This window comes from Nothobranchius furzeri, chromosome 8 (assembly GCF_043380555.1).
Source record: "Nothobranchius furzeri strain GRZ-AD chromosome 8, NfurGRZ-RIMD1, whole genome shotgun sequence".
Lineage (NCBI taxonomy): Eukaryota > Metazoa > Chordata > Actinopteri > Cyprinodontiformes > Nothobranchiidae > Nothobranchius > Nothobranchius furzeri.
The window spans coordinates 77,533,741-77,544,459 of NC_091748.1; the positions used below are offsets into that span (position 1 = coordinate 77,533,741).

Sequence of the window (10,719 nt, forward strand, 5' to 3'; positions counted from 1 at the left end):
CAACAGAAAATGTGTGTTTTAGCGTGCTTTTGTGCTACAATAACTCAGAGATATCCTAGTACAGAGAAATTAAATCAGTTTTAGGGAGCCCCAAACACCAAACAGCTACACGGAGTGCAACACTGAAAACAGGAAACAGGAAACGCCTTCCCGCCAGGTGCAGCCAACCCAAAACCTGTGGAGTTATGTACTTCACCAAAAAAGGGGAAATAACTGAAAACATGTTTTATATTCTATTTTCTTCTAAATTGCCACCCTTTGCTCTGATTACTGCTTTGCACACTCTAGGTATTCTCTTGATGAGCTTCAAAAGGTTTTCCAACAGGCTTGAAGGAGGTCTCAGAGGTATTTGGCACTTGTTTGCTTCTTTGTAAATGGTCATGAACAAAAGAAAACACTTTGAATGAGAAGGTGTGTCCAAACTTTTGGCCTGGCCTGTGTGTGTGTATATATATATTTTCTAATTTTTTAAATTTAATAAAACGGTGAAAAATGAACATGACTGGATTGATATAAATTTTGTGACATTGCAGAAGCTCATCAAAATAATGCCACAGCTAATGTGTGCTTTAATCAAATCTAAAGGCAGTCCAACGAAATGTTAAGATTGTCCGACCTTGTTTTGGTGGCAGCTTGTTTTTTGGCCCAACGGTGTAATTCATAAAACACATAACTAAATAGAGAATTGTTTGTAGCCTCATTTAGACTAAATCAAAACTGGCAAGATGAAAAAAATCGTGACATGTTGTTGCTTTTGTCCAGTTTTAATTAGACAATGGAAAACATCAATAATGTGCTCTGAAAGTTGAGTTTTAGGATCTGTTCCAAAATGACTTCTAAGAACTGTGGAAGGTTTCCATTAATCAGGTTTTAGTGTTCTAAGGCTGAACCTGTGTGGGCGGGTGGAGACAGGACATAATCCCTGCCACATAAATCAAACACACCTTAATGATAAACTCTGCTTGTTCCTGGCTCACCTTTTCTTCCCTTTACCCTCTCAGAGAAGTCTAGATGTTGAGTCCAAACTCGAACAGAAGAAGAAAACCATTTGCTGTTCAGTAACGAGTTTTCATGAATGTGGAGAATTAAATGTAAAATTGGCAGAAAATACAACAGCGGTCATCAAATCCAGTCGCTGCTTATAATAGTTACTGAGTAGCCCGTTTTGTTCATCAGAGACCAGTTACTGCTGCTGTTGCTAAAATATTCAGGTAGGTGACACTTCTTGGTCTTCTTTGGGCCATTTTTGGTTTACATGGCACATTTTAAAAGACTGCATCTGAGTAAACTGGTCTGCAGAACTCCTGCTCGGTTCACCTCTTTGTGACCTACTGGGTGTGCACCTTTTAAACACTTGTGCACATAATGGTGCATCTGTGTGCCTCCCAGCCCTGACCCAGCAGCGTAGAGCCAGTCTCTCAGCTGTTGTAAACAACACTCTCTGTGGAGTTCCCATGCTATCTCAGTACATTCCTGGATTTTCGGTTTCTATACGAAAGGAAGCTGGAACCTATAGTTTCTGAGTCACAAAGTGAGAGATGTGAAAGAGTGGTTGGAAAGGTCAGAGGTCAAACTGTAAATTAAGACCATTTGCGACTCAATCACAACTAGAAATTTTGCAAGATGTTGCCATTTATTTGTAACTGCATCATGATTCCAGCCAGATAAAAGTAACTGTCTCAGAAAAGTTGTTTGCATCCACGAGGTTTGATTCAGAATCAAAATATACATACCCAACATCTGTGGGGGCCCTCTGCCTCGGGGGCGGAAGTTGACTGTTGCTGCCTGGGTGCTCTCCGGGTAGTGCTTGGGTGGAGGTGGGGTCTATGCCCTCCCTCCTCTTTGCCAGCTGTGGAGGTACCTCGGCTGCTGCTGCCGGGGCAGATGGCTCCTCTGATGGCGTTTTCTTGCCCTACCATATCTGGCTCATCCGATCTCAGCCCAAAATCATTTTTACTGATGTTCTTAAGTGTGTGTGTGGTGGAGTTTGGGGGGGTTGTGCCAACGTTTTAACATAGGAGTGGGAGGGATGGGAATCGGGGTTATAAAGGGTCATTTTAATCTGTAAAGCACTTTGAGTTGCATTCCTTGTAGGAAAAGTGAATGAGATAAGAATAAAACTTAATAAAGCATAACCTGTGAAACTGTGGATCAACAAACACAAATGTGTTTTATGTAGTGATGTGACGTTCACAAACAAATCGAATCTTTTGAACGGTGCCAAAACCACTGGTAAATGGTTTACTGACCATGGTATTACTACTGTGCTCAATTGGCCTGCCAACTCTCCTGACCTGAACCCCATAGACCATCTGTGGGATATTGTGAAGAGAAAGTTGAGAGACACAAGACCCAACACTCTGGATGAGCTTAAGACCGCTATCGAAGCATCCTGGGCCTCCATAACACCTCAGCAGTGCCACAGGCTGATTGCCTCCATGCCACGCCGCACTGAAGCAGTCATTTCTGCTAAAGGATTCCCGACCAAGTATTGAGTGCATAACTGAACATAATTATTTGAAGGTTGAAATTTTTTTTGTATAAAAAAACTTTTCGTATATTGGTTGGATGAAATATGCAAATTTTTTTAGATAGGAATTTTGGGTTTTCATGAGCTGTACGCCAAAATCATCAATAAGAGAAACAATAAAAGGCTTGAACTACTTCAGTTGTGTGTAATGAATCTAATATATATGAAAGTCTAATGTTTATTAGTACATTACAGACAATAAAGAACTTTATCACAATATGTTAATTTTTGAGAAGGACCTGCAGAAGAAAGTAGTGTGGAAAGTCTGTTTGATGTCTGTCATGGGTTAATCCCGCCAACAGGTGTCGCTAGAAGCACCGACTGGTGAACCTGGAAAGCCTCTCTGCTTCCTGAAGCTTCGTTTATGTTGGCCCTAACTGGCTTTTGCATGTGGTTGAACCTTCTGGGCCACCGTAATAATCAGGAAACTTTAATACATTTAAAAAAGGGCTTTTCTGTATGCGCTTTTCAGCGCGGACCTGGAGTGACGCAGCTTTTACAAACCAGCCGCTCAGCTCTGTGCCGCATTTTTCCGCCTGGCCATAATAAAGCCCGGCTTTATTATGGCCAGGCGGTGAGTTATTGCGCAGTCACGCGTCCCTCCCAGAGGCCGAACCGGACCGGACCGTACCGTATGAACAGAGGTGTTTCCTCTCTTTACCTTTTCCTTTCTCTTTCCTGCGCTCGGAGCTCGCGCGACACCCGCGTGCATCGGGACAAGCACCAGGTAACCGAACAATGTTTTCTTATTCCTGAAACAAAAACGCCTTTAAACCAACAGGAAAGCTCCAAACTGCGCTTTTACGCAAACAACACCAGGGAAAGGTCGAGTCTTCCGGGTTGTTTCCGGGTCATTTGCGTTGTTTTCATATTCTTTATGCGTTTTAGTAAAAACATGTAAGAGTTGGAGCTAGATGTTGAAGTTTTGAATAGAAACACGAGCTGCTGTTCTACCCAAATGTCTTTTCTGTTTTAAATCCGGTCTTATTTGTGTTTAAACCTATTTTAAAGTCTACTGTTTTCATAGTTTCTTTAATGAAATCTGTTTGAAATGCGCTTCTGAATAAAACTGCCTTGCCTTCTTTATGTTTGGTTTTCACTCAGCAGCTCTGACTTTGGGGTTTCTCATCTGGTTTTTGCTTTAGGCTTCACTTTGTCTCCCACAGATTGAACAAATACATCATTTTATTGCATTTTTGTAAGATTTCCAGTCTGACCTGGTTTTCTCTCCATATCTCAGCACAGCATCATCCAGCATGGCCACCGTCAGCAAAGCAAACACTGACTTTGCCTTGGAGTTTTTTAACACTCTGAGTGCGGCAAATCCCACCGGGAACATCTTCGTCTCCCCGCTGAGCATCAGCTCAGCCCTGGCGATGGTCTACCTGGGAGCCAAAGGAAGCACGGCCGCTCAGATGGCAAAGGTCAGCCGCTAGAGCTCCTGTCAGAGTCAGTCATTATAAAAGTGACTTTAACCTTTTAGGACTGGGTAAAAAGAAACAGAAGACAAAAAGAGCTTTAAATACTCTAACTCAGTAAGAGCTGCATGCTTCATACATTTGATGGTACTTGACCAACAAGGTTGGATCCATTCCTTCACCTGCACAGACAAACCTCTGACCTTCTGCTTGGTGGAACACACAATCCACCTATTCTTAAACCAGTTAAACACCAGTGCTCGTAATGGTGTGAGTCTGTCTGACGCGGCCCTGAACCAAGTAACTGGGCTTCAGGCAGCTCTCAGAAAGTTCCTCTGAACAGAAACGGGTCAGACCAGCTTTAAAAACCAGCCGCAAAACATAAAAACGTGTTCTTGAACCAACAGGAAGCCAGCTGTCTGAGACCAACACCGCTCAAGTGCTCTGATCTGAATTAGGGCGAAGCATTCAAATCGAACCTTGATGGGATAGAAAATATTTATACATCTCCCCAGAGGAGAGATCAATTCAAACTTTATTTATAAAGCACTTTTCATGCACAGGAAGCAACACAAAGATTAAAATGACCCAAATAACCCACATTCCCTCCCTTTCCCACACTTAAAACAATTATGACAGTTTCACCCATAATCCACAAAGCATTCACACACACACACACACACATACACACACACATACACATTAAAAGACCACAGTAAACACTAGGCTGAGCTCAGATTGGACAGGTAATGAAAGACACACCATCAGGGGAGCCATCTGCCTCGACAGCAGCAGCTCCACGGCAGCAGCCAAGACACCAATCCAGGGCGCCCTGGGAGGGAGGATGGCAACCCCCCACCTCTACCTGGGCACTACCCAAGGAGGGCCCCAGCCGCCGCCACCGACCACCGGTCTCGAGGCAGAGGGCTCCACAGAGGAAACACTGGAAGGATTAAAATACGTAAAATCACAAGAGCTAATACAGAAAGTAAAACGTCCAATAAAATGTGATTATAGAAATAAAACAACATAAATGTGTAACACGACAGTAAAAAAAAAAAAAAGTTAAACAAGCGATGCAATAAATAGTAATCAGTTAAAAGCTCTTCCTGAAAGATGGGTCTTAACTCCAGCTAAATGTTGTTTTACTTTTGCCAAATCTTGTCAGAAACGGAACAAAACCAGCTGTAAAATCCTCATTCTAGACTCTAATGAGTAATTATATTCCAGGGCCGTGCATTTCCACTCTGAGGACCACAGGTGGCCCTCGACCCACTCATTGATTTACACGCTCCGTGAAATCCTGTGGAGGTTGGGACAGTCTGTTTAACCCCGTTGTGTATCTACGCATCAACGGTGGCCAGGTGTGTCCTGGGCGAGGCGCCGACTCGCTCGACCTTGACCCCATTCCAACAGGCTGTCATTGTTCATAGAACAGCAGAACGATACAGAAGATCCTGAGTTTCTGTGATTTGAGTCACGTTGGTGTGTTTGAAGTAGCTTATCACGTCCTGGTTATTAAAAAACTGGTTGTGTGGGAATTTAGTTGTGTTTGTAAATCTGCTCCGCTCCTCTCTCTGTTATTTTAATGAATGAAAACACTCAGGTCCTCTCGTTCGGCTCCGGCGTCCACGCAGACTTTCAAACACTCAACGCCGACATCAACTCTCCTTCTGCATCGTACATCCTGAAACTAGCCAACCGCCTTTATGGAGAAAAGACCAGCAGTTTTCTCCCGGTGAGCTCGCAGACGGCACCCATCTGCTCGTTGAACACTCCGGCTGGGACAGGATCCCTAAGCTTGTTATCTGCTGTTTGCAGAAATTCCTGGAAGACACAAATAAGTTCTACCAGGCAACCCTGGAGGCCGTAGATTTCATCGGATCTCCGGAGTCGTGCAGGGCAGAGATCAACGGCTGGGTGGAGCAGCAGACAGAGAGTCAGCAGCTTTATTCCTCCTGCAGATTGTAAAGCTGTGAATCATTAACGCCATGCATGCATATTTTCTTTCAGATAAGATAAAAGACCTTCTGAAGCCTGGAATGGTCACTCCAAACACGAGACTGGCTCTGGTGAACGCCATCTACTTCAAAGGAAACTGGTTGAACCGCTTTGATGTGGCCAACACCAAGGAGATGCCTTTCAAGGTCAACCAGGTAAAGTAATGTGGATGCAGAACATCTGAAGAGTTTCACGAATAAGATCCAGATTTTGCAAAGATCTGTTGGTTTCCTGGTTTCCGTGCATCAGAATGAGTCCAAAACAGTCCAGATGATGTACCAGATGAAGAAGCTTCCTTACAACTACATCCCAGAGTTTGGGCTGCAGATCCTGGAGCTGCCGTATGTGAAGGAAGAGCTCAGCATGTTCATCCTGCTGCCCGCGGAGTCTGCGGATGGTTCTGACCCTCTGCTGAAGGTACGTCGCCAAAACGACCACCAGAGTTTGGTTCCATCTGTTTTTCTTATTGATCTGGTTCAGATGGGGTTTTATTCTGAATAACCACCAGCTTTACTCTGTCTCAGCTGGAGAAGGAGCTGACGCAGGAGAGGCTGAACGAGTGGACCAACAGGGCAAACATGGACGTCCACTCGGAGGTCCTCGTCCACCTGCCGCAGTTCAAGCTGGAGGAGGAGTACGAGCTGAACGAGCACCTGGCTAAACTGGGCATGACAGATGTGTTCTGCTCGGCCAAGTCCGACCTGTCGGGCATGAATGGAGAGGGGGGGCTGTTCTTGTCAACGGTGGCCCACAAGGCCTTCGTGGAGGTGAACGAAGAGGGCACGGAAGCAGCTGCAGCCACAGCTGGAATGGTGGCTTTCTGCATGCTGCGGGAGGAGCACTTCACAGCAGATCACCCCTTCCTCTTCTTCATCAGGCACAATAAGACCAAGTCCATCCTGTTCTTCGGCAGGTTCTCTTCTCCTCAGTAGACCCGACAGCTGTGGGAGGTGGAGCAATTCAAGCAAGACCAGCAAATGTCTACAAATAAACCAGTTTCACACCCTTCGGTGTCGTTTCTGTCTTTGCTCAGGAGTGGTGGACGTGGGTTCTCAAACGCTTACTTTAGTTTGGACTAAGAATGAATAACATTTCAGACATGTTGATTAAATGAGCGGTTTGGTGGAATTTAAACGGGTTTTTAGCAAATGATCAATGCAGATGAGGTGATTCAGGCGATCAGCTTCAGGTGAGTTCATGCTGCAGTTTTGTTGTTGTCCACCAGAGGGCAGCAAAGGCTCGGGTTTCTAGCTCTGTGGTCACGTGTTTATAGGATCAAAAAGAAAACGTCCGGTTTTAAATTTTTATAATGGTAACAGTTAAATAGTTTGTTCTGATTTTATCGTTTATACTTAAGAGACAGATGCCCTCGCGGGCCAGAGATGAACTGACAATAAAAACAGATTTAACCCTGATGAGACTTTTCACACAAGTACATCAGGCTTTTTACCAAGTCCGAACTCGTGAGCAGATTTGGTGCTCGGTGCTGGGAAGAATCACCACATGTGCATGCGTAGCGAAGCTTTGGTGAATCTTTTCTAAGGTGCGGCGGCCAGTTGTAGGATGGGGATGAGGAGGCTGCTGCTGGAAATTCCCTGTATGGGTTTTGTTTTGATGGATCCCAGCCGGGGGCAGACTGGGACAATAAATCATCTCGGGCCTTTGGAACCAGCCCGGGCTGCTACCCAAGAATGGTCAGGTTGGGCGCCTGTACAGGTGTACAGGCATGGACGTAATTTTCACTTTAGAAGTAGGGGGGACATGGGGGGGGGGGATCTTTACAGTATGCTCTAATGGGAAACGGGCTTCAACACAAACGGTTGTTTTCCGCTTGGTCCTAGAGCTCAACCAGTGTCACTTTAATATAGCGTAATATTGTTTTTGGATGGTAAAAAGTGCAGGGGTCAAAACTTGACTTTGGAAAAAGTGGGGGGGACATGTTCCCCCCCCCCCAAAATTACGTCCATTTGTAAAGGTCCTCTAGGTCTCGTCCAATGCGTTGTCTTTATCTTAATGACCATTTACATTGGTAGATTCTTATTGAAGGCATCAAAACTATGAATGAACACATGTGGAGTTATGTACTTCACCAAAAACGGTGAAATAACTGAGAACGTGTTTTATATTCTAGTTTCTTCTAAATTGCCACCCTTTGCTCTGATTACTGCTTTGCACACTCTAGGTGTTCTCTTGATGAGCTTCAAGAGGTAGTCACCTGAAATGGTTTTCCGACAGTCTTGAAGGAGTTCCCAGAGGGGTTTAGCACTATTTGGCCTGTTTGTAAATGGTCTTCAGATCGCAGACCACCTGCTCCTGTGCATCCCAAAGATGAGATAAACGGTAAACGGTAAATGGCCTGTATTTGATATAGCGCCTTCTAGAGTCCTGGAACCCCCCAAGGCGCTTTACAACACAATCAGGCATTCACTCACACACATTCACACACTGGTGGTGATGAGCTACAATGTAGCCACAGCTGCCCTGGGGTGCACTGACAGAGGCGAGGCTGCTGAGCACTGGCGCCACCGGTCCCTCCGACCACCACCAGCAGGCAAGGTGGGTTAAGTGTCTTCCCCAAGGACACAACGACAGCGACAGACTGAGCGGGGCTCGAACCTGCAACCTCCCGATTACGGGGCGAGCACTTAACTCCTGTGCCACCGTCGCCCCAAGAGATACTCCCGTGGGGAGCGGGCTTTTGTGTTCACTGCCCCCAAACTCTGGAACACACTCCCCCTCTACCGGGCGTTCATCAGTAGCTGAGTGAGAGAGGCTGAGAGGGAAAGAAACTCAGAGAAGCTTTAGAGCCTTTTTACTGCTGGAGAAAAAAACGTAGCATCATCATCTTCCTAAATGCAGTTATTCTCTTCTGAATCAGCACTTCTATAAAGAAGAAATAGTTAAATGCAACAAAGGGAAATATCCTTTTATTCAGCCTTTTCATGCGACTTGTATCAAAAAATAAGTCTGAGCAGTGTTAAAGGTTGTCTAAAAAATAGACCTTGAAGAGTTTGAAGATTTTTTTGTTTTAATAAGTTCATCTTAAAACATCTTTCTCAAGTAAAATAAAGTTTCCCCTGTGAGGTCAGATAGGCCCATCTGTGCTGTTTTGTAACAGAAATAAACAAATGAATCATATTTGTCCACCCAAATACTTAAATATCACAAAAACAGGAAGGACAAAAACACCGTCAAGGTAAAGTAAGAAATTCTATTTTTAAATAAGCGGCTGTTTGTGATTAATCATGACTTAACTATGGACTTTATATCATTATTAAATAGCCTATGTGGCCTATAGGCTATGTAACTGAGATTTAATATGAAAAATTAGACAAACCTATTTTCAAACTAGGTATTTGCTCCATGTTGATATATATTTCATAAACATTTACGGGCCAAGAGAAACATCAGCTGCTGATGGTATAATATGAAGAAAAAAGTCCGTTATGCTAACCTCCTCCCTTCATATTCAGAATTTTCTAGTTGTGTATAAAATGTGTGTATTGTGCCTCTCTAGTTCTTAATAAAGGTTAAATAGTTTTTAATTTAGTCATGTCAAATGCCAGTGATTTATAAGCCAATATAAACCTATAAATAATCTATTGCAGTATTTTTTACCATGGTTTAAAACTTTTATCTTATTATAGAATGAATATGACAAATTGTCTTTTTGTGTTTGAAAGCAGGCTCAATGAACAAGTACGTTCATAGAGGAGAAGGGTTATCATTGGAGAAACACATGTGTCACAATCGGTGCTTGTGGTGTGTGGATCTGTTACACAGTTCTAAATAATAACAATATGGACTTCCTGTGTTGAGTGTGTTATATTATGTTAATATCCATCCCACTTTGTGGAAATAATAAGCATTTTGTGCATACAAGAGAATTAAAGAGAATGCTTGCACTTACTGTGTTATTGTCTTGTTTTTTATTTTTGTGTGTGTGTGTGTGGGGGGGGGGGGGGGGGTGCACACGAAGCCTTTGTGCTTAGGGCACCAAAATAGCTAGCAACGGCCCTGACCACAGCATTGCACTTAGAACAGAAAACACAAACTAAAATTAAATCCTAACCTTGATGCAAAGTCATCAATAATGTCATGATATGAAATCTGCTCCCCTACTGAGTGATTGATACTAATCCGAGCCAGGTGAGTGAGCCGCCCCTGAAACATAAGAGCCATTCCCATCTGTACCGGGTTGGCCCGGGCCGGGTAGCCCCAGTCGGCCCCAGCCTGGCCCGGTTGATTCCACACATCCTTGCCTTAAGCCCATGTGGGCTGATTCTACCCACCAATCAGAGGCTTGCTCTAATGGAAGGTGTGAATTTGCTGTCAGCAGTGGGTGTGTTGGCCCTGGTCGGCCTGAAGCAGTACCCCTCGGGAAGAGGGCCGAGAATGAGCCTTGGTTGGCCCGGGAAAATTCCAGGCCACCCAGATATGTAAACAACCTACGCTACCCGGCCCGGGCCGACCCGGTACAGGTGGGAATGGCCCATTAGGTGACCTCAGGTATGACTTGATCAAGTTTTGAAAAGCTCCTCTCAGCTTGAGCCACAGTGACTGAGATAGAGCTCCAATAGATCTTTATCATGATCCATAATATTTTAGAATTGCCCCTGAAATTGTAATTTAAACTGACATAAAAAACTGTAGACTACCAAAAATGCCAACTTTTACAGAACAAATCAGGTAAAAATAATCAGTGCAGCCATCTGCAATAAATAAACAGGATAGTTAGTGGTGACTGGGGAGTTTTCTTCTGCTTGTAGA

The 10,719-nt window shown here is 44.2% G+C and overlaps 1 protein-coding gene across 2 annotated transcripts; it reads left to right on the forward strand.

Annotated features, from left to right (window-relative positions):
* Positions 1-3,039: 3,039 nt before the first annotated feature.
* On the forward strand, positions 3,040-6,957 carry LOC107394705 (leukocyte elastase inhibitor). Of its 2 annotated transcripts, none has more exons than XM_015973769.3 (7): positions 3,040-3,257; positions 3,771-3,954; positions 5,555-5,686; positions 5,770-5,887; positions 5,962-6,104; positions 6,199-6,366; positions 6,474-6,957. In XM_015973769.3, the coding sequence occupies exons 2-7, from the start codon at positions 3,787-3,789 to the stop codon at positions 6,879-6,881; spliced, it is 1,137 nt and encodes a 378-aa protein (XP_015829255.1). In that variant the 5' UTR covers positions 3,040-3,257; positions 3,771-3,786; the 3' UTR covers positions 6,882-6,957. The 2 variants fall into 2 exon arrangements, with proteins under 2 accessions (XP_015829255.1, XP_015829256.1); XM_015973770.3 differs by having other exon boundaries at positions 3,126-3,257; positions 3,776-3,954.
* Positions 6,958-10,719: the final 3,762 nt, after the last annotated feature.

Bases quoted from the DNA above. Each gene is read 5' to 3' on its own strand.
- LOC107394705 (XM_015973769.3), top strand. From the start codon at position 3,787: ATGGCCACCGTCAGCAAAGCAAACACTGACTTTGCCTTGGAGTTTTTT. The intron at 5,687-5,769 runs GTGAGCTCGCAG...TGCTGTTTGCAG, and splicing joins AGACCAGCAGTTTTCTCCCG to AAATTCCTGGAAGACACAAA. The intron at 5,888-5,961 runs GTCAGCAGCTTT...ATTTTCTTTCAG, and splicing joins GGTGGAGCAGCAGACAGAGA to ATAAGATAAAAGACCTTCTG.